At 52.7% G+C, this 26,883-nt stretch overlaps 1 protein-coding gene across 2 annotated transcripts; it reads right to left on the reverse strand.

Annotated features, from left to right (window-relative positions):
• Nucleotides 1-1,483: 1,483 nt before the first annotated feature.
• On the reverse strand, nucleotides 1,484-26,283 carry FKBP5 (FKBP prolyl isomerase 5). Of its 2 annotated transcripts, XM_068419278.1 has the most exons (13): nucleotides 26,223-26,243; nucleotides 20,711-20,800; nucleotides 19,832-19,927; nucleotides 14,691-14,819; nucleotides 13,153-13,297; nucleotides 12,668-12,810; nucleotides 11,742-11,856; nucleotides 8,058-8,214; nucleotides 6,762-6,852; nucleotides 5,841-5,924; nucleotides 4,735-4,920; nucleotides 3,577-3,816; nucleotides 1,484-1,855 (listed from the first exon to the last, which is right to left on the reverse strand). In XM_068419278.1, the coding sequence occupies exons 4-13, from the start codon at nucleotides 14,793-14,795 to the stop codon at nucleotides 1,748-1,750; spliced, it is 1,374 nt and encodes a 457-aa protein (XP_068275379.1). In that variant the 5' UTR covers nucleotides 14,796-14,819; nucleotides 19,832-19,927; nucleotides 20,711-20,800; nucleotides 26,223-26,243; the 3' UTR covers nucleotides 1,484-1,747. The 2 variants fall into 2 exon arrangements, with proteins under 2 accessions (XP_068275379.1, XP_068275380.1); XM_068419279.1 differs by lacking the exon at nucleotides 20,711-20,800 and having other exon boundaries at nucleotides 26,223-26,283.
• Nucleotides 26,284-26,883: the final 600 nt, after the last annotated feature.

The following is a 26,883-nucleotide window of genomic DNA, read 5'->3' on the forward strand; positions in this document are numbered from 1 at the left end:
GGGCAGCACCCACGGAGATGCTTTGCTGGCTATGAGATACCCCAGGGCCGGTGTAAAACCGGAGCCCTCGATGAGCAGCCGCGCTGGGAGTATCTCCTGCAGGTGGGAAACCAGACAGGCTTGAGAAATGCTGCTTCGGGTCCCACCTGATGGACTAGAGAGGAGGAATTTTAACCAAATCTGGGTTATCCTCCCAAGATTGAGCTGGTAGGGGGTAAGAGAGGGACGGGCAGACCTGCAGTCCCCACCGGCGCGGCTCTCTGTTCCTTCTACACCCTCAGCCAAGGGGCACAAACGCCTCCTCCACACACCCAGATGCTCCCTCACAAAGGTACATGCTGGGAAAAAAAAAAACACATCAGGATAAACCCCCCTAGGCTGGAAAAACAGCCGAGATCCCCAAATAGCATCCCCCAGCCAGGCATCTCCGAAGCACGGTGGGCTGGCCCCTCCCCGGCTCCCCAGGGAGTGATGGTGCTGATAGAAAGGGGCAGCACCGGTCCTTGGGGACACCAATAATTCCTTGATGAACCAATAATTCCTTAACGAATCCATAATTCCTTAACGAACCCCTCACTTGGGCATCTCCACCCAGGGGACAGCACACCCCTCCTCCCCCTGGTCACCCCGTTTGCTGAGCAGGATCCAGAGAAAAAGCACTTTGTGTTTTGTTTTTTTTTTCTCTTTCAGTCATTTATTTTCAAGCTCCAAAAGGGGTGTTACAAAGAACAGACAGGAAAAAAAAACCAACCAGAAAGCTGTTCTTCCCCCCCTCCATCCTAAAGGGACGATGTGTCCCACACACGCCGGGATCTCCCCTCGCCACGGGAAAACTCCTCACTGATGAGCTGTAAACCCCCGGTACCAGCTCAGACCCTTTCTGAACCACTAAATATCAACCTGCTCTTTTTTTACCCCCCATATGGACCCCAAATAAGCCATAAAACCCCCATTTAAAGACGGCAGCCGAGGGATGGGGTACAGGCTGCGGCTTGAGCATCTGCGACCAGCGGAGCTGGACAGGAGGCTTTTGCCCTCTGAGGAAACACAAACCAGCTTCTTCAAAAGCTAAAACCCACCCCCCCTCCTCCAAAAAACCATCCCTGCACTGAGGGGCTGCAGCGCGGGTGATGGGGGTCCTCACCCTCACGCCTGGCCCTGCATCGCAACCCCTTCGGCCATGCGCGAGAAGCCACCAGGAGAGAAAACCAATTTCCTCCCCTCAACCCAGCGAGCACCCATGGGTGACCAGGGCACCCAGGAGCCAGCCCCGAGCCCCAGCAGCCCACGGTGACATTATTCCCCATGGAGGGGGGCTGGCAGAGCCACCGCAGCACCCGGTGCTGGGTACAACCCGAGGCAGCACCGCGGCGTACAAGGAGCATCTCCCACATCCCAGCTCATCGCGGAGGACCCGGGACGCTGCGCTGACACGAAGCCGAGGGAGCCGGGACGAGCTCGGAAACTTCCCAAGAGCCAAGAGTTTCAATTTTTATTTATTGTTTTGTTTTTTTTCCCCTCTTTCTCTCCGGTTCAAAGCTAGCTGTTCCACGGGCGGTGGTCCCACGGCGTCCCCCTGAGCGCACCGGGACGGGGTTCGTTTTTCTTTGCGAGGTGCTTTTTGCTTCCACGATCACACAAACTGTAACAAGCTTTACAAGAAAACGCTGGCGAGGCCCGAGGTCTGGCAGCAACCTTCTTCTGCAGGGGCTGAGGGCAGGAGGCTCTCCCTTCCCCTCCTCCTCCATCATACGTGTCCTTCGGCCTCTTCCTCTTCAGCACCGGGAGTTTTCAGTCTCTTTTCACAAGCTGCTTTCTCTGCTGCTTTTTCGACCGCGGTTTTGCTAGCTGCTTCCTGCAAAAAACAGAAAATAAAGCGCATGGAGTGGGCAAGGGGTGAGGAGGAAGCAGGGGGCAGCGGTGCCGGGGATGGGTACAGGCAGCCAAGCCTGGCAGGGCAGGCAAAAAGCCCCCCCGGCTCCCCCCTGCCCATCGACCACCACGGCTCACACCGGAGGCTCCACTTTGCTGGGCTCAGCGGCTGGGGGAGGTTAAACACAGAATCGTTTTGGTTGGAAAGGACCTTTAAGATCATCGAGTCCATCCCTTAACCCAGCACTGCCAAGGCCACCACTAACCCATGTCCCTCAGCACCACATCTACACGGCTTTTAAATCCCCCCAGGGATGGGGACTCCACCACTGCCCTGGGCAGCCTGTTCCAACACTTGACAACTCTTTTGGGGAAGAAGTTGTCCCTGATCTCCAACCTAAACCTCCCCTGGTGCAACTTGAGGCTGTTTCCTCTCATCCTGTCGCTTGTTACCTGGGAGAAGAGACCGACCCCCACCCCGCTACACCCTCCTTTCAGGCAGTTGTAGAGAGCGAGAAGGTCTCCCCTCAGCCTCCTTTTCTCCAGACTGAACACCTCGAGGTCCCTCAGCTGCTCCTCACAAGTTCTCCAGACCCTTCTCCTTGTGCTCCAGACCCTTCACCACCTTCGTTGCCCTTCTCTGGACTCGCTCCAGCACCTCAAGGTCTTTCTTGGAGTGAGGGGCCCAAAACTGACCCCAGGACTCGAGATGCAGCCTCCCCAGTGCCGAGCACAGGGGGACGATCCCTGCCCTGGTCCTGCTGGCCACACTAGTGCTGATAAAAGCCAGGATGCTGGTGGCCTTCTTGGCCACCTGGGCACGCTGCTGGCTCATATTCAGCTGCCATCGACCAACACCCCCAGGTCCTTTCCCACCAGGCACTTTCCAGCCCCTCTTCCCCCAGCCTGTAGCGGTGCGTGGGGTTATTGTGGCCCCAAGTGCAGGACCCGACACTTGGCCTTGTTGACCCTCACACAGTGGCCTCGGCCCATCGATCCAGCCTGTCCAGATCCCTCTGCAGAGTCTCCTGCCCTCCAGCAGATCAACACTCCCACACAACTTGGCGTCATCTGCGAACTTACTGAGGGTGCCCTCGATCCCCATTACACACCACACCACGGTGCCAGCACCCAGCCGGGGCAGCCCCGCTCCCTGCACTGGCCACTTATTCCCCAACCCTCAACCTCCAGGCACTGCTTCAGAAGAGATTATCCTACAAATGACACGGCTTGCAGAGCTGTGTCCTCTCTCGTTACAGCACACCGGGTTTTGTTCGGGGGAATTTTGGACGAGAGCCCGTTACGAGACAGCGATCTCTCCGCACAAGCAGGCTATCGCCTTCCCAGGTTCAGGAAATCCATACTATCATGTCTCAAAATACCCCTGGCCTTGCCAGAGACAGGATGACATTTCATTTTACCGGCGACCGGGAGGTCATCAAGTCACTAGCTGGGAACAGCAAAACTAAGCACAAATGCCAACCCCACTATCAGCCCTCGGGAGCTCCACGCCTGAGCATCTGACAGCAGCCCCTGCCCAAGAGAGACCAAATAAACCCCTTCCCCCCATCGCAGCAGGCTCTATCCCTCCATCCTCAACCTGATCTATAATTTACTTGGGTTTAACCCATCTCTTCTCATCACAAACCTGCCCAGCATCCCTCAGCGCACCCATTTAGATGGCCAAAAACGGGCGACACGCACCTTTGCGTCCCTCTCCGCAAACTTTGTGAACATGTTGGCGTAAATCCTCCGGTCCCGCTCGTTGTGCTCCTTCGTTTTCTTCTGGCAGACGGAGATCTGGGATTTCGCTGCTTTGTTCTGCGGATTCACTTCCAGCACTTTTTGAAAGTCACATTTTGCCAGCTCGAATTCATTCATCAATAACCTGGCTTCGCCCCTCCGGTACAAACCCTTCTCGTTGTCCTGGTCCAGTCCCAGCGCCTGGAAACACACAGGTCCCCATTAGCAACTTGGGGATCCCCCAAAGACCCCCTCTTAAGGTCGAAGCCTCATTAAATCTGCCAAAATTAGGACAAGGTGGCTTCAAGTCTCCAGAGCATCTCGCTCGACAAAAACTGACTCGTCTCCATCAGCGGTTGGCAGGTCATTAATAGTTTAATTAATTCTCCTTGCTTAAAATCCCCCTGAGAGCGGCCGAGTCAGTGGGAGACAAACCCACAGGCAAGAGATCAGCTAAACCTGAGCCCAGAGGAGCACGGGGAGCTCGGAGGCGAGGGAGGTGATGGATTAAACGTGGGTTTGTCTCCCTGCTTTAGCAATGACATTATTTTCCATCAGTAAAAGCCACACGTGCATCTCAGAGATGATTTACCTTTTTGATTAAGGCAACGAGCTTTTCCCACATGCAAGATGCTTCAATCTAAGCCTTTTATAAAAGAATTAACAGTTTCCTGACAAAGAAAAGCTCACAGCTCTTTTAGGGACTGGCCAAGCCCCGTCCCAGCCCTCAACGGACTCGGAGATCAGCTCTGGCAGAGGTTGCCTCTGTGGTACCCAGACCAGCACCCAATGGTGCCACATCCAGCCTAGGCAGACCCAAACAGCGCCCTAAGGCTGTCGGTCCACACAGCCTTCATCCCCGTGGATCTGGCTTTGGAAGAAAAGCTGCTGTAAGCGCACGCCCGGGTGGATTTTAAACTCCAAAAAGTACTTTTTGCTCCTGCAGTCTCCGAGCGCGCAGCATCCGCGGAGATCCCGAGGTGCAGAAGGGATGCCACCATCCCACCGCCGCTTGGAAATCGCTTCTTATATGAAAAGAAAACTCAAAACCCCCCAAATTCCCAGTGAAAACATGCCAGAAGAGAGGATGCTCCAACCCCTGGGCTCGTGTATCTCTACCTTATCACAGCACTCCACGGCCTTGGCGTACTCTCGCAGCTTCAGGTAGCACATGGCCAGGTTGAGGAAGGCAGCCAGGAGGAAGGAGTCGGAGGCTTTCGCCTCTTTCTCAGACAAGCCGTACTCCATTTCCAGCCAGGACACGATCTTCCCGTACTGAATCACCGCCTGCAGGTATTTGCCTTCCTGGGATGGAGGAAAGAAGAGGCTAGAGGGACCCGCGCCAGCGCTCGGCCCGCTCACGAAACACCCTGCAAACGGGTGACGGGTTTAACGCGGCGTGTCAGATAAATAAACACGCGGAGAAGGATGTGGCAGCCCCTGTGAAAAGCCACATCAGAGCTCGTGTTCCTCCTCCGTGCAGAGCAGAGGAGCATCGGGATGCCCCAGCCCAGAAAGGGGGACTCAAAGCCCCTCGGCCACATCTGCCCCTAGGAAGAGCCCGACCTGCCGCCCCACTCTGCAGGGAGCACACGGGGACAAGGCAACACTGGGGATGGAGGAGGAACCTCAGGGAGTGAGAAAAAGGCAGAGGAAGGGCAGGATTCACCTTCCCCAACGCTGTTCGGGAGGGCCCTGTGAAGCGTCTGGAGGGTCTGACCTACGAGGAACAGCTGAGGGAGCTGGGGGTGTTTAGCCTGGAGAAGAGGAGGTTCAGAGGTGACCTTAGTGCAGTCTACAACTGCCTGAAGGGAGGTTGTAGCGCAGTGGGAGTCGGCCTCTTCTCCCAGGCAACCAGCGATAGGACAAGAGGACACAGCCTCAAGCTTGGCCAGGGGAGGTTCAGGTTGGACATTAGGAAGCATTTCTTCTTAGAAAGGGTCATTAGCCATTGGAAGGGGCTGCCCAGGGAGGTGGTGGAGTCACCATCTCTGGAGGTGTTTAAGAAAAGCCTGGACATGGCACTTAGTGCCCTGGTCTAGTTGCCATGGTGGTGTCAGGGCAATGGTTGGACTCGGTGATCCCAGAGGGCTCTTCCAACCTGGTTGATTCTGGGATTCTGTGTGATGGCTCCTCTGACACGGACAACGGCCAAGTCGCGTATCCCACGGTCACCCCGGATTTATTTCCAGCTCCCTCGCTCCGCCACCCCCAAGCTGACAAACCTTGAAGTACATGGTGCCCTTCTCCTTGACGACGGCAGCCTGCTCCAGCTTCTCCTTGGTGTCCATCTCCCACGACTCCTTGGCCTGCAAATAAACGCTCAGAGGAATCACAGCAGGACCACACTGCTCTCTGGGACGGCTCGTTAAAAGGCGGAAAAGGAAAAAATAAAAGGGAAAAGGAAAAAATAAAAGGGAAAAATAAAAAAGGGAAAAATAAAAAAGGGAAAAATAAAAAAGGGAAAAATAAAAAAGGGAAAAATAAAAAAGGGAAAAATAAAAAAGGGAAAAATAAAAAAGGGAAAAATAAAAAAGGGAAAAATAAAAAAGGGAAAAATAAAAAAGGGAAAAATAAAAAAGGGAAAAATAAAAAAGGGAAAAATAAAAAAGGGAAAAATAAAAAAGGGAAAAATAAAAAAGGGAAAAATAAAAAAGGGAAAAATAAAAAAGGGAAAAATAAAAAAGGGAAAAATAAAAAAGGGAAAAATAAAAAAGGGAAAAATAAAAAAGGGAAAAATAAAAAAGGGAAAAATAAAAAAGGGAAAAATAAAAAGCGAAAAATAAAAAGCGAAAAATAAAAAGCGAAAAAATAAAAGGGAAAAAAATAAAAGGGAAAAAAATAAAAGGGAAAAAAATAAAAGGGAAAAAAATAAAAGGGAAAAAAAAGGGAAAAAAATAAAAGGGAAAAAAATAAAAGGGAAAAAAATAAAAGAAGGTACAAAAGGAACAAGGCTAGGAACTAAGTGAACCAGCCTTGGACACCAGCCAGCAAAATAAAACAAACCACCACAGAAGAACAACCCAAGAACACCGCGATCCTCGGTGACGCACCCGCGTCAGCAGGCGCCAGGGACCGAGGGTGGCCGCTGCGGAGGGCCCAGATTCCCGTAACCCGTGGGGGGATCGGCGCGGCCCCACCCTCACCTTTTCAAAGCTCTTCAGTGTGACCTCATACACCAGCTCCGCGTTCGCCGGGATGCCGTACTTGGGCTTCCCCGCCTCGCCGAAGCCGTACCTGCAAGGGCCAAAAGGAGCTGTCGGGAGGCGGGGGGGAAAAAAAATCCTCATTTCGGCCACGTTTGGCCATAAACACAAACCCACGTTACCAATTCTGGTGTCACACCCAGCTCCGTGCCCGAAGCTGTCTGACATTTTGGGGCCAGGATGATACTATTCTCCGTGAGCAGAGATATCAACTCACCATGTCAACGAGACCAGGGCACTAAGTGCCATGTCCAGGCTTTTCTTAAACCCCTCCAGAGATGGTGACTCCACCACCTCCCTGGGCAGCCCCTTCCAATGGCTAATGACCCTTGCTGAGAAGAAATGCTTCCTAATGTCCAACCTGACCCTCCCCTGGTGAAGCTTGAGGCTGTGTCCTCTTGTCCTATCGCTGGTTGCCTGGGAGAAGAGGCCGACTCCCACCCCGCTACAACCTCCCTTCAGGTAGTTGTAGACTGCACTAAGGTCACCTCTGAGCCTCCTCTTCTCCAGGCTAAACACCCCCAGCTCCCTCAGCCGTTCCTCGGAGGTCAGACCCTCCAGACCCTTCCCCAGCTTGGTCGCCCTCCTCTGGACTTGCTCCAACACCTCAACATCTTTCTTGAAGTGCGGGGCCCAGAACTGGACACAGGATTCAAGGTGTGGCCTCACCAGTGCCGAGTACAGAAGGACGATCACTTCCCCAGACCGGCTGGCTACACTATTCCTGATAGAGGCCAGGATGCCATTGGCCTTCTTGGCCACCTGGGCACACTGCTGGCTCATGTTCAGCCGGCTGTCGATCAGAACCCCCAGGGCTCTTTCTAACCACTCTTCCCCCAGCCTGTAGCACTGCACAGGGTTGTTGTGGCCCAAGTGTAAGACCTGGCACTTGTTCTTGCTGAACCTCCCGCCGTTGGTCTCGGCCCATCGATCCAACCTGTCCAGATCCCTCTGTAGGGCCTTCCTACCCTCCAGCAGATCGACACTCCCACCCAGCTTGGTGTCATCTGCAAATTTGCTGAGGGTGCACTCAATCCCTACGTCTAGATCATCTATAAAGCTATTGAACAGCACCAGCCCCAGAACTGAGCCCTGGGGAACACCGCGAGTGACCGGCCACCGGTTGGACTTTGCCCCATTCACCACCACTCTCTGGGCTCGGCCATCCAGCCAGTTCCAACCCATCGAAGAGTCTAGATAGAAACTTAATGGCATCCCCACGGGGATGCTCCTTACCGTGGGCTGAGGTAGAGGACGCAGTGCTCTCCCCTCTGCATCTTCTCCAGGGCCTTGTCGATGCCGATGGGGATGTCATGGTCCTCCCCTTCGCCCACAACGAACTTCACGTCTTTGCAGTCGAACCTGGCGCCACCGCAGAATCCCTCCAGGTGAACTGTGGGGAGGCGAGAGGGGGGACGTGGGGAAGAGTTGCAGCCGGAGCTGCCAGAACCGAGGCAAGGTGGGCTCCAAAGAAAACATCTCAAAAAGGATCTTATAAAACACAAAAAATCCAGCAAAGCCCTGGAAGGGGGGAAGATACAGGGCTGGGGGCAGCCAAGGAGCCCCCGGTGAGCAGAGAGGGATGGGGAGGGCTTGGAAACATTGCTGAAAAGCAAGGCGGGCGTATCTGGTCTAAGCAAGGACCAGACAACAGATAAACATCGTGACTAATATGTTCCCTTCGAGTCAAGTCTTACTGGAACTGGATATTGCTCCTGGCACGCCGCCACACAGAGTTTATCATCACGGCGATTACAAACCTTCCATACGCTGCTATACCGCCCTGCCTGCTGCCTCGGGAGCAAGGCTGTGTCCTCCTGCCTCTAAGAACTCTGAGTACAAGATAAACATTATTTATTTTTGTTGTTTTTTTTTTTTAATCTTCTACCAATAACCGCGCTGTTCCAGCCCCAGGCGCTGGCAGGAGTGCAGCCAGAGCGGACACCGGGTACCTGGCACATTCGCCACCTGGTACTGCTGGCTGGGTTTCCGCAGCAAGAATTATTATCTTTATTTATTTGATCCCGAAGACGTTGCGCTTTGGGGACGGATTTATGCTCTTTGCGCTCTGCTTGCAGGGTACGAGGCATATGCACACGGGCAAGCAGAAAGTAAAAGCAATTCCATAAGGAACTCCTACGTAGCGTTAAAAAAAAGCCAAAATAAACAAAAAAAAAAAGCTTTTAAGAGGAAAAATTCACAGTAGCGCATAAGTGGCTTAAGGACTTTGCATCCCCCTGCCCTGGGACCTATGGGGAGTCACCGGGCGCAGGCAGAGCCGGGTCCAGCCCCGTCACACGCCGCCGTACCCCAGCCCTCGGTGCTGTCCCCACCGTGGGGACGCGACACCCAGCTCTGCCTCGTCACCCCCCTCCTGCCACTGAGGCCACGCTGGGACCCGAGCGCAGCAGAGCGGAGGATGCTCAGGTGCTCGCCAGCATCCCGGGACGCATCCTGCATCCACGGCGGGCGTGCAGCGAGCACGAGGCTCGGGCTGGCGGGTGCCCACCCAGCTCGGGACGAGGACAAAAGGCAACTCCAGCTCCTGGGGGACTGCCCTCTGCTTCTGCACTACCCGAACCCAAGCTGGCTATTTTCTTAAGCACAAAATTCAGCCTAAAATACAGGTGACCCAGCAACTCCCAGCCATCACCTCGCTGCGAGTCCAGCTCCATCATCCCCAACCCCAAAAACCAGCCCGACAGCTCTCCCAGGTCCCCCGTCCCCAGCGGGATGCAGCAGATCCGATGCTGCGATCCTTCGAGGATAATTTCACTCTATTTTAATCGGACATAAAACACACCAGGCAAAGGGGAAGGGGAAAAAAAAAAAATCTCTGCTCGGGTTTCCAGGAGCAGGTCAGCTGGCTGCAGTCACTCTTGGATTACAGGGGGGTGGGGGGGGAAAAAAACACACGCCGCCGAAGGAACATCGCTCCGGTTGCAGCCCTGACTTATTGTTCTCTCGGTGCCTGCAGCGATTTTGTTTTTGAAGAGCTGAGAACAGAGTGTACCGAGCGCGGCTGGCACACGGACTTGATGTGCTGACAGCAATTTGTACTCAGATTAAAAACGGAGAAGGAGGAGGGGTTGGTGGAAGGGAGCGGGGGGAAAGGTTGTAATAAAAGCTGGAAGGCCAGATTTCGAGTGCAGCCACGGGGTTTTAGGGACCGGAACTGGGAATTAGGGTCTGTAAAATTTAAAACCTATAAAAACGGTTTCAAAACTTCAGCCTGGAGATGCTCAATCCTGTAAGCGTGGGGTTTTCCAGCCTAATTCCTCCCAAATGCACCATCGCTGCTCCCCTGGGTCACAGCCTTGCCATGCTGTCTGGTCCCCAGGGCTGCTCCGTGCCCAGCGCGGTGCCCATCATGAACAGCACTGCATTTGTTAAAAAAAAAAAAAAGGCCTATTTGCACCCAAAATGCTCCCTGCGAGGCTGCTGGGTTGCCTGGTGCTGCTGTTCCTTGTCTTCTCTCACAGGGATGTATCTAAGGGTCTCCAGCCCCTGGATGTATAGGGATGTATAGGGATGCACAGGGACGTATAGGGGGGATGCACAGGGACGTATAGGGGGGATGCACAGGGGGGATGCACAGGGATGTATAAGGATGTACAGGTCCAAACGAATTAAATGCCACAGGAGTGGTGGGTGCAGCCGGGGAGGCTGGCAGGGCAGGGGGGGGGCTGGCAGGGCAGGGGGGGGGCTGGCAGCAGGATCAGCCCCACGTCCCCCATCTCGGCCAGGTCCTGCAGGGTCGCCTCGGTGGGCACCCACCCCCATCGCTGCCCACGCGTGTGCACCCACCCCCATCGCTGCCCACGCATGTGTTCCCGGCAGCATTTGCTCCGACAGACGCTTTTGTTCACAATTAGCTAAAGCATCACTCAGCTTTGGGCACCAAGCACACCACGAGCCTCGTTATTCAGCTCCTTATGTCACTCGAGAGATGATCCCTGGCTGCTGCCTCCCCCCTCCCTGCCTCAGCCCCTCCTGAGCCATTAAAGCACCAGGAAAACCTCGAGCTGCGAAGGGAACAACCATCCAGGGCCCAGGGCCTTCCCCGGCCCCCACCCTGGGCACGGCGCTGCCCGTAACACCCTCAGACCCAGCCAAACTCCAGAGGAACGCTGGAGCTGTGACGATTTCCATTACATTTAGTCTTTTAGTTTAACCTTTGGGGTAGCGCAGCCAGCTCGAAGCTCGGCTCACAGCTGGTCCCCAGCTACGACGCTCGCCGCGGGAGAGGCAGACAGTCGAGTCTGAGTCAAAGACACATTTTTCCTTCAAAAAAACCCTCGTTAGAAGAACCACCCATTCAAGGCATTGAGCTTTGAGCTCTCCCAGCTCATATCCAATTTCTCCTTTGCTAAAGGGAGTTAATCTTTGCATATGGGAGCTCTGGGAGGGAGAAAAGAAAGTAAATGCCTCCGGTATGGATCAAGCTGTGTGTCTGTGGCCAAGTGGCTCTTGGGAAGGACAAAAAAAATGAGCCTGGCTTCCCTTGTCCAGCCCTGAGAAATGTCTGCTCCAGAAAGGTGACCAGAACGGGGACAGCCCGACAGGACCCGACCTCTTCATCCTCCAGCGTCGGCTGAGACCACCCCAGCCTCAGCAAACCCTCTGCATTCATCTCCTTCCCCCCTGACATCAGCAGCCCTCTGGCCACAGGGAAGGAGAAGAAACAGCTCCACTCTGCAGCAGATGCCATGAAACCCACCAAAACGACCAACACGGAGGTCAAAGGAGCTGCCGAGCACCTGCAGCGGTACCCAACACGCTCAGCAAGGGCTGCCACGGAGGGAGGACATCCCGTGGACCTGCACCCCCCCGTGACACACAGCCACCTACAGCCCACACAGTGCCACCAGCTCCTGGCTAGGGAGAAGCAAAGGGTCCCACAGAGGGACCGACACTCACTTTCCACCGTAGCACCTTCGTTAGGGTTGGAGTAACCTTCTCCCTTCCTCTTGATCCTCCGGATTATCCCTCCATCCTCAAACAAGTCCTCGCCTTTGAAGTCAAGCAGCTCAACCTTAAAAAACAAAATAATAAAAATCATAAAAAAAGGTGGGCAGAGCTCAGGGAAGGGGGAAGGAGAGGAGAAAAACAACAGCAAAGCCCCAAAGCAGCAGCTCATCCTCGGCTGCAGAGCCAAGCCGGCTGATTCTCCATCCAGCTGACGAGCAGAAGTTGCCCACAAAAGCCAGCTCCAAGCCACAGCATAATACACCCAGTTTATTAGAAACTGGGACACATCCAGTACCTGAAGCGTAACACAAAGCAACAGTAAAAATAAGTTTATTAAAGCCTCTGAGGGTACAACACGGAGATGCTGTGAGAGCCGCCCGGGACCAGCGTGGGCAGGAGCTTCCCCTCCATTCTCTGACGGGACCAGCTCTGACCCACGGCTTAGTCCCCGCCGGACTTGGAAGGACTAAGTAACTTTTTTTTTACTAAATTAACTTTAGGACATACCCAAGCCCTGCCCAGAAGCACACTCGTGCCAAACCCTCGCCAGCCCTCCCGCCCCACGGCACTTCTTAGCACCCGGAGGCATTTCCCAGCCGCTTTCTCCTTCCCGTGGGCATTTTTAAGCCGGGAATCTGCCCGTTCCCCCCCTTCCCCGGCACCAGGGCTGTCCCCAGCCGCAGTTTCAGTCCCATCCTCCCAGCTCAGACACACATTTCTGAGAAAACCCTGGCAGCGGTTCCTGGAGCAGAGGAACACGTTTCAGGAATCCAAGCTGGGTTTGTTTCTTTGTTGGTTTTTAGGGTTTGTTTTTTTCTGAGCTGGCTGGCAAGGCAGAAAGGGAGCGAGCTCAGCCCCGCGCCGGCATCACTTGCCTCGAAGAAGAGGGTGGCGTTGGAGGGGATTTTGGGGGCACTGCCAGCAGAGCCGTACGCGTACTCGGGCTTGCAGAGCAAGTAGCAGATCTCTCCCTTCTTCATGGTGGCCACCCCGATGTCCCACGCCTTGATGACCTGACCTAGGAGAGAGGCAGATGTCAGGCAAGGAGGGAGCAACCGGTAGCCCAGAAAAAAAAACCCCAACCTGGGTGCTGTGAGGATGGCACCCCCCAAAAAAATAAACCACCCTCAGGAGTCACTTAAGGCAGAGCTGACACCGTCTGTGTGTCCTGTGATAGTGTCCCACCACCCCCTAGGATCAGCCCACCCCACCCAGGACCACCCCACCCTGCCCAGGACCACCCCACCCCACAAGGACCATCCCACCCTCCAGCATCCCCCCACCCTCCCCAGGACCATCCCACCACCCAAGGACCATCCCACCCCACCCAGGACCACCCCCCACGGCCCCCCCAGCTCACCCTTGCCCAGGCTGAAGACAAAGGGCTCGTTCCGATCGCGGCTGGAGTCGAATTTTTTCCCACTGGCCAGTTTGCCTTTGTAGTGCACGTAAACCTTGTCCCCGATCATGGGGGACTCGTCTGCGCTCCCGGGGCGTTTGATGAGCTGAGAGAGAGAAAAACCCACCCGTGAGAAGGGAGGTGATGGGACAGCGAAGGGTGCAGGTGGAGAGAGAGAGAGAGAGCGCGCGAGATATAGAGAGAGACAGACACACACAGGCATTTTTATATATACCCACACATGCATATATATAAAAACACATACATGCATGTATATATATAAATATATACATACACGTGTGCATATATATAAAAATAAATATATATACACATGTGTGCATATATATAAAAATAAATATATATACACATGTGTGCATATATATAAAAATAAATATATACACACATGTGCATATGTATAAAAATAAATATATACACACATGTGTATATGTACAAAAAAAAAATATATACACATGTGTGTATATGTAAAAAAACATAAATATATACACACGTGTGCATATATATAATAAATATAGAAATATATATACATGTGTGCATGTATATAAATAATATATAAATATACATGTGCATGTATATAAAAATATACAAATATATATACACATGTGTGCATATGTATAAAAATATATAAATATATACACGTGTGCACATGTATAATATATAAAGATATATACATGTGTGCATATGTATAAAAAGCATATATATATACACGTGTGCATATATATAAAAAATATAGAAATATATATACACATGTGTGTATATAAAAAATATATAAATATACACGTGTGCATATATATAAAACAAATATATATACACGTGTGCATATGTATAAAAAATATATAAAAATACACATACATGTGTGCATATATATAAAAATATATAAATATATATACACACATATGCATATGTATCAAAACCATATAAATATAATACATTTTACTCCTCGCAGGGGTGTGTCGTTTCACTACTCGCTTCTTGTCAACACTTCTTTTTTTTGGGGTTTTTTTTTTTTTTTTAATGTCTCAGCCTGGAACAGGCAGTTCTCGAGCTGAGGCTGGAGCAAGGGAGGATGCTATTCTTAGAGAAAAGGTCTTATTTAACTGGGGAAGAGCAAGTGCTGGGGAGCAGAACTATCCAGAAAGAGCCCTGGATATGGCCAAGGGGCTGTGGAGCGGCCTGGCTGACCTCGGTACCGTGCTCTAACGTCTGTGAGTGACACACAAAAACACTTTGTGGATTTACAGCGAATAATCTGATCAAGAACCCAACAGCAGCGAAACTCATCGAGGGGCCTGAACCCACCAGGCTTAACCACCGCTCCCCACCCTTCGTTAGGCCAAGGGATGCTCATCTCCTTCACCTTTCAAATTAATTAAACATCAGTCCTACAGCCCTGGAGAAGTACGACAAGGGCTGGGGGATGCAGCCCACTGACGTGACCACGCACCCCGGAAGGCAGGACCCTCCCGGCAGCCCCCCCTCACCTTCAGCACCCCTCGGTCTCGAGCCGGCGTGATGTCCTCCCCGCGCTCGGCCAGAGCCGCCGCCTGCACCTCGCCTTCGCTCTTGGTGGCCTCGTCGGTGGTCATGGTCTCCTCGCATAAGCCCTGGATCTGGGGAGACACGGCACGCACCCCGGCAGGGCCACGGGAGGTGGTGCGGGAGGAAAGGGTTAAAGAAAATCAGCAGCTCGCTCTGCTTCGGGCAGGAAGCTTTGAGCACATCTCAAGCGGAAAACCCTTCCCAGGGGCCACCCAGCCTCCAAAAGCCCGATGTTCGACACCAGCCATCCCGGGGACAGGGGACAGCCCCACAGCTTCACCTGGCCACAGCCACGGGAATGCTCACAGAGGGCCCCAGCCTTCACCTTCAGCCTCCCCAGGTCAACACTACATCCCCGGCATTGCCACCTCTTCCCCAGCAAGAGTTTGGCCTCCAAAAAATCAGCAGCAGGTAATGCCGGTGCCAGCCAACTGATTCCTGACACGAGGCCAAACGTGGAAGCCCATCTCAGGGTGCTGCAACCAAACCACTGGGACCTTCTGCAGCGATGCTCTACCAAGCACCCACTCCAACGCAGGAGTAGCACTGAGGCACCCACACCAGCAGCCATCGAGGGCAGCGGCGAAGCCAGGAGAGTGGGCCCCGCACTTCAAGAAAGATGTTGAGCTGTTGGAGCGAGCCCAGAGGAGGGCAACCAAGCTGGGGAAGGGTCTGGAGGGTCTGACCTACAGGGAACGGCTGAGGGAGCTGGGGGTGTTTAACCTGGAGAAGAGGAGGCTCAGAGGTGACCTTAGTGCAGTCTACAACTACCTGAAGGGAGGTTGTAGTGGAGTGGGATTGGCCTCTTCTCCCAGGCAACCAGCGATAGGAGAAGAGGACACAGCCTCAAGCTTCGCCAGGGGAGGTTCAGGTTGGACATTAGGAAGCATTTGTTCTCAGCAAGGGTCATTAGCCATTGGAAGGGGCTGCCCAGGGAGGTGGTGGAGTCACCATCTCTGGAGGGGTTTAAGACAAGACTGGACATGGCACTTAGTGCCCTGGTCTAGTTGACATGGTGGTGTCAGGGCAATGGTTGGACTCGATGATCCCAGAGGTCTCTTCCAACCTGATTGATTCTGTGAGATGAAAGAGCTCACGGGCAAGAAGCAAAGGGCTGATGGCCACCAAGCTTCACCCATCCCTTCTGGCTCACGTAGAGGTGGGCACCCCTTGGGTACGGGTGCTAGAAACACGCGCACCAGGCTAGCGTTTGCCTTCGGAGTTATTTTATATATTTCATGATTATATTCCACAAGGAATTATCTACTTGTCAGAGTCTCTATTATTCAGAAAGCAGCACCTCAACCCCACGCAAACCTCGCTTTCTCTTGCCCACTAAAAACACCCCAAAGAGCAGACAGCAGGCTCCAGGGAAAGCATCACCCTGCATGGAAAGACCTGAACGCACAGCAGGCATCTTCACCAAAACCTACAGCAAACCCAACACCAGAAGAATCCCAACTATTTGGGTGGATAAAGAGAAAATTCACAGCAAGACTCTTAAGAAATTGGGGGTTTTTAGGCAAACTGCCAGAGCACCACGCTCCCAACATCACCACGGGACCGGAAAAGCCGCGTTTTTTCGTCGAACGCTGACTTTTTCCACCGGTGCCTGGTGAAAAAAGAATTGCCTACGGTTTAAAAAACTTATTTCCTGATGATTTCCTTCAGACTGTACGGCTATTTTGGTAGCCGCGCCGCTGCGCGACACATAATCAAGGAAACATGTGATGGAGAATTAGAAAGCGATGGGTTTTGGTTTGTTTTTTTTTTTTTAAGACATAAACCAGATCTAGTAAAGTCCCTCTAATTGCAAAACTTTCCCACAGTCTTTGGTGTGGAAGCTGATGTTAACCAGCAGGAGAAATCACTCATTCCAGGGATTCAAAAAGAGTAAAGAAAGGATGTTTTCAGCTCCAAGGGCAGATAAAGGCGTGTTGCAAGAAGAATTGCGCTCCTCGCACCCGGGTGGGAAGGGAAGAGCTGGAGCCTGGCCCCCCTCCCCGGCACAGGAAGCCACCGAGACACAAAGAGCCCTGCAATGGAAGAAGCAAATAGAAAAATAAGGAAACTACTTGCTGCAATGCTCAATTATCACAGTCTTTGGGGTAATATTTAATGAGATTTTGGTGTCTGCTCGCTTTCCCCTGCTCTGCTGAGGTTTCAGATGGGAACACCTGAAAAAAAAAACACTAAAAAAAGCAACTTTGGTGGTGAGACTCGTCATCTCGTGGGTATTTATACATTGGGAAACGTGCCAGCGGCTACTTCGGAAGAAATTTTTTACGCTGAAGGAGGTGAGACACTGGCACAGGCTGTCCAGAGAGGTAGTAGATGCCTCGATTCAAGGTCAGGTTGGACAGGGCTCTGAGCAACCTGATCTAGTTGAAGCTGTCCCTGCTCTCTGCAGGGGGGTTGGACTAGATGACCTTTAAAGGTCCCTTCCAACCCAAACTGTTCTAGGATTCTATGACTCGGGCGCTGAGATGGTCTCCAAGCCACCACGGTCCATGCTGCCCTGCCACCACTGTGGCCATCCTCTTGGAGATGAGCAAGGAGGTGGTGGTGCCCATCACGGCACGGGCACACCTCCATCACCAGCTCAGGGCTTCAGATCCAGGGACGCAGCATCCATGACCCATTTATTAAGGACCAAGAGGAGCTCAAAAAGGGGGAGCAGCTTGCAAAACAAGTGTCACCTCCTGGGGCAGGACATCCCGAGATCCACCGAGCAGCCACCACCAGGACACAGAAGACGGATGGGGAGGTGCTGGCTCCAGCTCGCCAGTTGCTACATCCCACCAAGAGACATCTAAAAATACATTCTACGCATCCTTCTCATTATTTTTCTACGTAAGCAATTAGTGGAGTCATCCAGGGAAGCCGGCCAAGGCGAGCGGGAGGGGAGACGCTCTGCGTCAGAAGCGGTGGGAGGGATGGAAGCCACAAGACGGGCTATTAAGATGTGGTCCCACGTTATGAAAGAGCTCGAGGCTCCTCCGGCCAGCGAAAACGGCTCCAACTAGGTTAGAGAAAAGACCGCGACGCTCCCGCTTATCTCCGGTTCGGAGTGGCAGGAGGAGGCTGGCTGGGCTCCAAAATCCCAATTCATTTGAAACAAACAGTTGTAGGGGGAAAAAAATACCTGCTACTCCCTGAGATTTAAACACCAGGGAGCTGGGGGGCTGGGAGAGCTTGCTGGGGGTGACAGAGCCTGAATCTTCTCGTTGTGTGCTCTGGATTAATTAATTACCCCGTGCAAAAGCCTCTGGGTGTTTCTGACACCCCAAGCAGATCCTGCTCTCCCACCCACACTGGGAGTCAGGCTAAACCATCCTCCCTCCTCCAGACACCCACGCTGCTGGGACGTAAATACGGATGGATGGAGGGAGGGGAGAGGGTGGGGAAGGGTTAAACCCCCCCGGGCTGGGGGTCCTCGGCCACTGAGAGGTGCAGGAATTCAGCAACACATAAGGACATCCATGAAAATCCACCACGAGGGAAGGGATTTCCACACACAGAGAATAAAAGCGAAGGGAAGGTGATTAAAGAAACCCAGAGGACGCCCCAGGAAAGGCGCACGTGGATGACGGGGCGGGTTCACATGGTTTGGGGTGGTTTTGCATGGGGTTGGGGCGGTTTTGCACGGGGTTGGGGGGTGGTTTTGCACAGCTTGATTCTTCACATCCTGAAGCAAAGTCCCTTGCAGGAGCCCATGAAGCCCCCAAACACCCCTTTCCTCCAGCTCCGAGCCCAACGCTGGGCTCTGGTCCGTGCCTCCAGCCACCGCCCGGGCGCTCGTGGCTGGGCACGGGGCTGCCTGGCAGCCCCAGGGACCCAGAGCTGCCACCTCCGCGCTGCGAAAGGGCAAAGTTATTCCTGGCTGCTAAAGGGAAGGGTTTGGGGTTTTCACTTCTTTGCTTTTAATCAGTCCCTGCTCTGTTGGATGATGTAAAAACTCAGCGTAGCTGTTTAATCTGTAATTTAAGAGATATAATAAACAAGCTTTAAAATCCAGAGGTTTTTGTCATCTGGACACAATCTTTCCTTCAAGTGCAACTATTCCAGTGTTAATTAATACGAAATACATTAAAGAGCTTCTCGCTGAGCAAACGAGGAGGCTCGTGAGTTCACAAGACCCCTCCACGTGCACGACGTGTGCTTCGCTCGGACCGGCACGTCCCTGGCACATGCCTGTCCTCAGCCCTGCTAAACACACACCAACTCCTTGAATTGCTCAAAAGCAACAACGGCTGCACCTTCTCTTCTCCCAAACCTGCTGTTTTCCCCCCAAAACACCATCCCACACAGCTGCAAATATTATTTTTCCCTCCTCCAGCTGGAAAACATCATCACTGTGACTGATGCCCATAAGCAAACGATGCCCATGTGCAATTAAGCCATGATGGATGCCCACGAGCAATTAAGCTACAATCAATGCCCACGAGCAATTAAGCTGCAATCAATGCCCACGAGCAATTAAGCTGCCCTGGCAGAGCACCCTCCTGCACACCCCGACACAGCCCAGCACTGCCATGGCTTTGTCCCCGATTTCAGCCCTCCCGTACGACGAGACATTAATTCAGCTGCTGCTTCAGAAAAATACATTCAATTTTTTGATCTATTTTTTTAAAAGCAGGTACGACAAAAGGCTTTTTTAATTTCCTTTTTAAGCTGGGCAGTGGCTGGTGTCTTCCCCCCCTTCATCACCCTCCGAGTGTTGTGTGGTTTTCAGGCCATCCTGAAAATCCACACCATAAAAACAAGGCATTTATTTTTACAATTTATTTTTACAATCCCCTCTCTGCTATCTTCAAGCTTGGAGAAAATAAAGAGAAAATTCAGAGCGGGGAATGGGATGCAGATGTCCGACCCCAGGCTGAGGACAGGCAGGTATCACACATACTAGGGTTTCACCAAGCACACGATCCCCAGCCACATTTCCTAGAAATCGGCATACCAGGAATTTGCCAGCTCCAAATGGAAAGTTCACGTTGCAGATCCCTCCTGGAGGCTCAGAGGAGGGGAAAAGGGAGCGGGGGGGGGAGAGAAAAGCTTGGGGGAGGGTTTTGAGGGGTCTCACCTTGCCACCATGCGATCGCTGGAGAAGGTTTGAAGGTCCAGGGGGAATCCTGGAAGGTGCCCACCCAGAGACCCGGTGGGGATTTCACACAAATAGCTAGAAAGAAGAAGAAAAAACCATTAAAAATAAAAGAATAAAATAAAACCCCACATGTGCTTTATTCTAAAACAAGATTTACGAGGAAGGGAGAACTGGGACGGCGGTTTTAAGCCACAGCCCATGGTCAGAGAGGGGTGATGAGACCATAGACAAAACCTCCCGTGGCAGCTCCTCTGCTCCCCGCAGCCACGGGCAGACGCTTTGACTCGCTGTTTCCATAAAACAGCATTTAGCATCTTCACATCAGCTTAAAAAAAAAAAAAAAAAGGCTATAGTCTGTCCAACATTTTTATTGACCGTTGCTGAAAGTCAGGATGAAAATTAACAGGATGGAAAAATAAGAGCTGACTGCTCTGGGGTTTGTTTTTTAAGACCCACTTAGCACAAAGCGCTTTCACTTCCACAGCACCACAACAGCCCTAAAAGCTTCGGATTGCAACACGGGAGGGAGTTTCTTTAAGATGCAAAGGTCAAGCTAAAAAACAACAAATCTAAATGCACGGGGAGGGGAAAATGTGGGGCCCCAAATCCCAGCCAGCATCACCTTAAATCCTGGTGAGCATCACCCCAAATCCTCACCAGCACCACCCCAAATCCCGGCCCCTCGAGCCAGGCAGCAGCCCAGGGATGCGCCTCCATCCTCCATCCCAGCACACCCACTGACAGCTAACGAAGACCAACCCAATTAGCGCAGCAGCTGGGCTCTCTCCACCGTCCTACCATGGCATCACTTCCCCCTTGACCACAAAAACTATTTTTTCTAATAAAACACCAACTTACTGAGCGAGGTGTCCCTGTGCCGCAGGAGAGGGGAACACCAGAGCAGCCACTTCCCCCAGACGAGGGAGTTTTAAGACGCCTGCAACCAGCCTGTGGGGCAGAGACCCAGGGAGACAGCGTTTGAGTGGGTAATAAATTAAAAAATTGGGATTTCTAAGAATATACGACCTTCTCAAGGCCAACAAAGCAGCTCCACGTAACCCTCAGCTCCATCTCAACACACAAGGATGCACCCAGACATCAAGCGCCGTTTCTCACACTCATACATCACAGCTTGAATTAAAAATTAACCTCTTTTTTTTTTTTTAAATCCTGACCTTTTGATTCCCCCCCTCTTCAAAATAAACAGGGAAGTTATAAATTTAAGTTAGCACAAGCTGAATAAGACCTCACAGGGATTGATTTACTTCCTTGTGTGCTAAGTCCCGGTGGGCCACTCACGGCAACTTTTCTTCCAACAACAAAAAAAACCCACAACGCAAACAGAGCTGCTTTAATCACCCAGCACCCTAACGAACCTCCAGCACCCAGGGTGACCCGGGACTCACTGGGGACCGAAGCGAACTCCCTGGTCTCCTTTATCCACAGCCGGTGACTGCTCCAGGGTTAACTCCTCCTGCCCACAGAGACCCTGGTACCCCCTGAGCATCCCCCCAGCATCCCCCTGAGCATCCCGGGGCCATCTGCCCCATAGCCTCGCATCCCCCCAGAATCCCCTACATCCCCTGAGCATCCCCTGAGCATCCCAGCACCATTTGCCACGTGGCCTCGCATCCCCCTGAGCATCCCCTGCATCCCAGGGCCATCTGCCCCCATGGCCTCTCATCCCCCCAGCATCCCCCTGAGTATCCCCTGAGCATCCCAGCACCGTCCACCCCCGTGGCCTTGCATCCCCTCCCAGCACACGACACCCCAGCGAAGGATGCAATCACCTTTATCCCCATCCACCTCCCCAGGACCAAAGGGTATCAGTGCTAACAGTAGCAAAAGGAGGTTTTTAAGCAATTAAGAGAATAACAAAGGGAGAAAAACTTAAATACAACAGTACACGTTCCCGTCACGCTTGCTCAATCATTTTGCCTAGCTAATATTTTTAAGCTTCTGAAGTGGTTTTCGTTAAGATCCAAGTCGTAACTAATTTTTTTTTCTTCTTTTTTTTTTTTAAATATGTTGAATAAGAGGCTGTCCTCAAGTTTCAGCTGCAGCGAGAGGAACAAGTGAGCAGGACGGCTCGCTGCTCCCTGCCAGAATAAATATTTCAACAGAAAGCACGATGGGTTCAGCCTGTCTGCACCCCCCGGGAGCCAGGCGAGCGCACCCACACCAGGGTATTTTTTATTCCCCCCCAGTTTACAATATAAACCCATTAAAAATGGTTATTTAGCGAGGCACCAGTGAGGAAATGCTTGCTCAGTGGGTTTTATAGGGTGCTTGAAACAAAGAAATCGCAGGGATAAAGCTCCTTTGGACGGGACCCTCTTGAGAGCATCCCATCAGCAGCGCGTGGTCCATCCCCTCCCGCGTGGGTACCCACACACAACACTTTAATGTGAAATGTAAAAAAAAAAAAATACCAAGCCATATATTTTTTTTTCCCTCTCTTATTCCAAAAGACAAACGTACACCAGGGAAGGCAAAAGCCCATAAACATTTATGGGTTGTTGCTGTTCCAAGGGGAGAAGGTGCCAAGGGACGGGATGCAGTCGAGGGTTTTACACACCGATGCTCTGCGGCTCCCACCCCACCCGGCCCCGGTGAGGATTTCAGCTGCTCCCGCCGCAAAAATCACGACAAACCTCTGTGCCACAAGCAGCACATCCCAAAAACACTGGAAAAAACAGGAATGCTGGAGCCAGCAGCGAAGCCGCTGCTCTCCGACGGCAGGGAGAGGCACCAGCCCGCTCCCGGAGGGGCTGACGCAGCTTGGGATGGTGGCAAAAATATTAAAAAAAATAAATAAAAATAATAATAATAATAATAATGTGTATAAATAGCTGCTCCACACCTGCCTGAGCTTCTCAGGAGATGCTGGCAGAGGGGCCAAGCGCAGCATCCTAACGAGCTCCGAGGCCAATTATATACAGACGCTCACGTAACAGCGTGGAATGCAATTTCCTAATGGTTTCATAAATAAGGATTAGGTAACCGAAGGATGGAAGCAAAAAAAAAATACAATAATATAAGCCAAGCAGGTTATATAAACCATCGTTAAAAAGTGAGAAGGTACTTGACATCCCACTGCCCACTCCTTGGCACCCTCCAGCTGGGTTTTTTTTTGCTGGCTCCTTTCATCGTGTCTTGTCCCCTGGTCAAAACAAGCCAGAGAACAGCCCCAGCCAGGCTTTTCGGGACGCTGGAAAGAACTATTCCACCTCTGGCTATGAAATGTGAAGCTCCCCGTCGCCGTACAGCGCAGCCCGGTAAAGCTGGACCCCTCCGCGGGCGGCTCGGAGCATCCTCCTGGCAGCCAACGCCGAGAAAATTGAATTTTAAGAGACAGCTTGGGGGGAATAAAAATAAATACAAAATGGGAATAAACAAGAAACGCCTTGTTCGCCAATTCTGTTCTCATTCAGCCTTTTCTCCAGAATAAATCTGACAATTAAACTTGGATTTATTTAATTTTTTTTTTTAATTTCTAAAAGCGCCTCATTGCTTGCAACAGATTTAGGGGTTTCTCCCACAAGCCAAGTGACCCCAAACCACAGCAACCCCCTTAATCACTCTTTCCCCACGCACAAAAGCTCGGTAGCATCTCGAGATGCCAAATTCCAGGGGGGGGATCCCCAACCCGGCATCGCACCCACAAATAACCCGGCACCCAAGACCTTTTCTTGAAGCCGCGTGTGCCCCGACGGTCTACAAACACCAAATTATATCGGGCAGACGGCGATTCCCGGCATGTTGTGAAACAGCAGCCTGTTCCCGCGCCAGATCGGGATTTCTTGGAGAGGAAAAAAGAAATGCCACGAGCAGCCAAACCGACCCTGGGGGGGGACCGGGACCACCGCCAGCATCCCTGGGAAGGAGCCCGCATCCCGCCGGGCCGGGGGTCACAGCCCAGGGATGATGCTATTGGCGAGACGGTGCCTCCGAGGGCTCGTTTTATCAAATTATGTGATTAAGTTGAACATAAATCAACAAATACTTGAAAGGGGAATATTTTTAATGAGGATAATTTTCAAAGAGAGATACTACTATTTATTTATTTGTTATTTATTTATTCATACGGGGGACATTGCACAGAGAAAACAATTTAACCGCCCTCCCTCATCATCCCCGTCTCCACCACTGACAGTTCCTTTACTACTATTTTCCTCCTTTTCCAACACACTCGCTTGCAAAATCACAAATCTTTATTTCAACCACAATCACCGATCACGGAAAAAGCTCGGCGGCTCCGTGACAAACAAGTTACACGAGCAACTCGTACATCAGAGCGCTCGTGGCCGTTTCTTTACGCCCACTAACGCAGGGCATTAAAATAAAACAACCCTGGCTAAGTAATTCATTATTTCCCCGGGATATGCATGAGAACGGTGCGAGCTCCGCAGCTCCCTCAAGGGGCTGTAACAACGCTATATAAATATATAAAACTGAGAGTAAATATAAAATACAATGTAAAGTAGTAGTATAAAATGTAAAGTAGTAGTATAAAATGTAAAGTAATAGTATAAAATGTAAAGTAATAGTATAAAATGTAAAGTAATAGTATAAAATGTAAAGTAATAGTATAAAATGTAAAGTAATAGTATAAAATGTAAAGTAATAGTATAAAAGTATAAATAACAGAACAAATTATTCTCCAAATACTTTATAAAATACTTTCCCCCCCAACCCAGCCTGGAAAGCTGCGGCTGGACAGATCAGGGGGTCTTGGTGCTGAGCATCTTGAGCGCTTACAGCAAACTTTGCTCTTCTGCAAGCTGGTAATTAAAACCCACCTAATTACACAGCAGTGATGCTCTTGAAGGATGTAATTTGGTTTTTACTGGGGAATTGTCCTTATTTTCTGGCTCATCCCAGCAGGGAGATGCTCTAACAGTGCTGGGAAATGACCTCAACGTAATTTAAGCGTGTGCTGGGCAAGTACAGCCTTGGGGCTGAGGACCCAGCATCTCACCAAGGGACCCCAGCACCCCACCGAGGATGCAGCATCCCACTGAGAGACCCCAGCATCCCCCCTTTGGGCTACAAAACTCTCAGCACCACTGAACAGTTATCCCTGCTCAGCCCTTTGCAGCAGCAGCCATCGCTCCCTCTGCTTCGGTGGCATTTCTGTCCCCCCCCCCCGCAGTTTTGTCCCATCCCTAGGGTACCACGTTGGAAATAAAACCTCACCATCTCCAAGTCGCAGCAGCGCTGCCCAATCCAAACCCACTGCACCTCCAAGAAAACATCCCATAAAAGCCAGACACAGGCTCTGCCGGAGGGATTGAATGATTTTCTTCCACCCCAGCCCTTCGCGGGGCAGGAGGGACGCGACTCCTGCATGTTTTAAAGGAAGGAGTGATTTGTGCCTTCCACTTTTGTTTGTTTTAACTTGTAATCCTAGTTTCCAGGCTGGATTTGATGCCCTAGTGATGACCCAAATCCACCTCAACAGTTTAATAGCTGATTATGGAGAGACATCACTTAAACTCTACCTTTAAAACCCAAAAGTATCAACTCCTGGTGTGGTTTTTTTTTTTTCATTTTTCAAGTGTTTTTTCCACCGGCAGCGGCACGGTCCCATTTGCTCGGCACGACGGCACAGCGAGGACAGAAACACGGCTGCGGCATCGCCCGCCGGGGACACACCGACGACGGACGTACCCACGAGCTCTTACAGCTCATCGCGTAAAATACTCTTTCCCAATCAGAGCGAGCTCACCCGAACGTGTATTTTAAAAACAGAAGCTTCCAAAGAGGTTTTGCGCCCAGAGAGGAAGGAAAAACAGCAGAAGCTTAAAAAAATATTCCCATTTACCTTGTGCAATCGCTTATACCTCCTGCCAATGCCACTATATGCGGACACCCTATGGGGTGGGTGGGGTGGGTGGCATTAGAGGGAACGGTACGAGGAGCGTTGTTTAGTGAGGGGAAGTGGGGAAAAGAAAAACCCCTCCCTGGAGCACCCGGCGGGACACTGACCCCCGTCCCAGTGCATCCCAGTGCATCCCAGTGCATCCCAGCAACTCTCGGGCACCGCTGTAATAATCCCCCCCCGGACATCCCCTGCGCTGTGGAGGGGAAGGCTATGGGCTGGGGACCCCCATCCCACCCTCACCCCACAGCAGCAGCTGGGGGCACCATCCCCTTCCCCCTCCGGCTCCGCAGCCCCACGCAGGACCCCCCGACCCCCTCACACACAGCCACGCGGCGTCCGCCAGCCCCACGCACGCCTCTCCCCGACCCCGCACTGCCCCACACAGACACCCCCCGCCTCCAGCCCCACGCACACGTACCGCAGAGCCACGCACCCCCACGCAGGACACCCCCGAGTCCCCCCCAGCCCCACGCACAGACCCACCTGCCCCCGCCGCCGCCCGGCTCCGAGTGCCGCCCCGCGCCCGCCCCGGCCGCCTCTCTCCCCGGCCGCTGGCGCCCCGCCCCTCCGCCCGCGCTCCCATTGGTCAATCCGCCTGCCCGTCTCGGCGACGGGAGCCCTCAGCGCCTTCTCATTGGCTCGGCTGGCGGCGGTATGGAAATCAGAACGTTGGCCCCGCCCCTGGCGGGACGCCCCGCCCCGTCCCGCCCCTCGCACTTGCCGGGGGCGGCGGCGGCGGAGCCGGGCAGGAGCCGGGGGGTCCCCGGCCCGTGCGATACCCCCGGGGGGTCCCCGGCCCTGTGCAGTGCCCCGGGGGGGTGTTTGGCTCCGTGCGATGTCGCGAGGGGGTCCCGGCCCCGTGTAATGCTCCGAGGGGGCGTCAGACCTGTGCAATGCCCCGGGGGGGTCCCCGGCCCCGTACGATACCCCCGGGGGGGTCCCGGCCCGGTGCAATGCCCCTGGGGGATGTTTGGTCCCGTACAATGCCCCGGGGGGGTTCCTGGCCCCGTGTAATGCCCTGGGGGGTCCCCAATGCCCCGGGGGGGTCCCAGCCCCGTACAATGCCCCTGAGGGGTGTTTGGCCCCGTGCGATGCCCCGGGGGGTGCTCGGCCCCACGCAGTGCTCCAAGGTTCCCCTGGGCCT

This window comes from Nyctibius grandis, chromosome 27 (genome assembly GCF_013368605.1).
Source record: "Nyctibius grandis isolate bNycGra1 chromosome 27, bNycGra1.pri, whole genome shotgun sequence".
Lineage (NCBI taxonomy): Eukaryota > Metazoa > Chordata > Aves > Nyctibiiformes > Nyctibiidae > Nyctibius > Nyctibius grandis.

Coding starts and splice junctions, on each gene's coding strand:
- FKBP5 (XM_068419279.1), bottom strand. CDS start 14,795: ATGACCACCGACGAGGCCACCAAGAGCGAAGGCGAGGTGCAGGCGGCG. Junction 13,298..14,690: donor GAGACCGAGGGGTGCTGAAG/GTGAGGGGGGGC, acceptor TCTCTCTCTCAG/CTCATCAAACGCCCCGGGAG. Junction 1,856..3,576: donor TTGCGGAGAGGGACGCAAAG/GTGCGTGTCGCC, acceptor TGTTTTTTGCAG/GAAGCAGCTAGCAAAACCGC.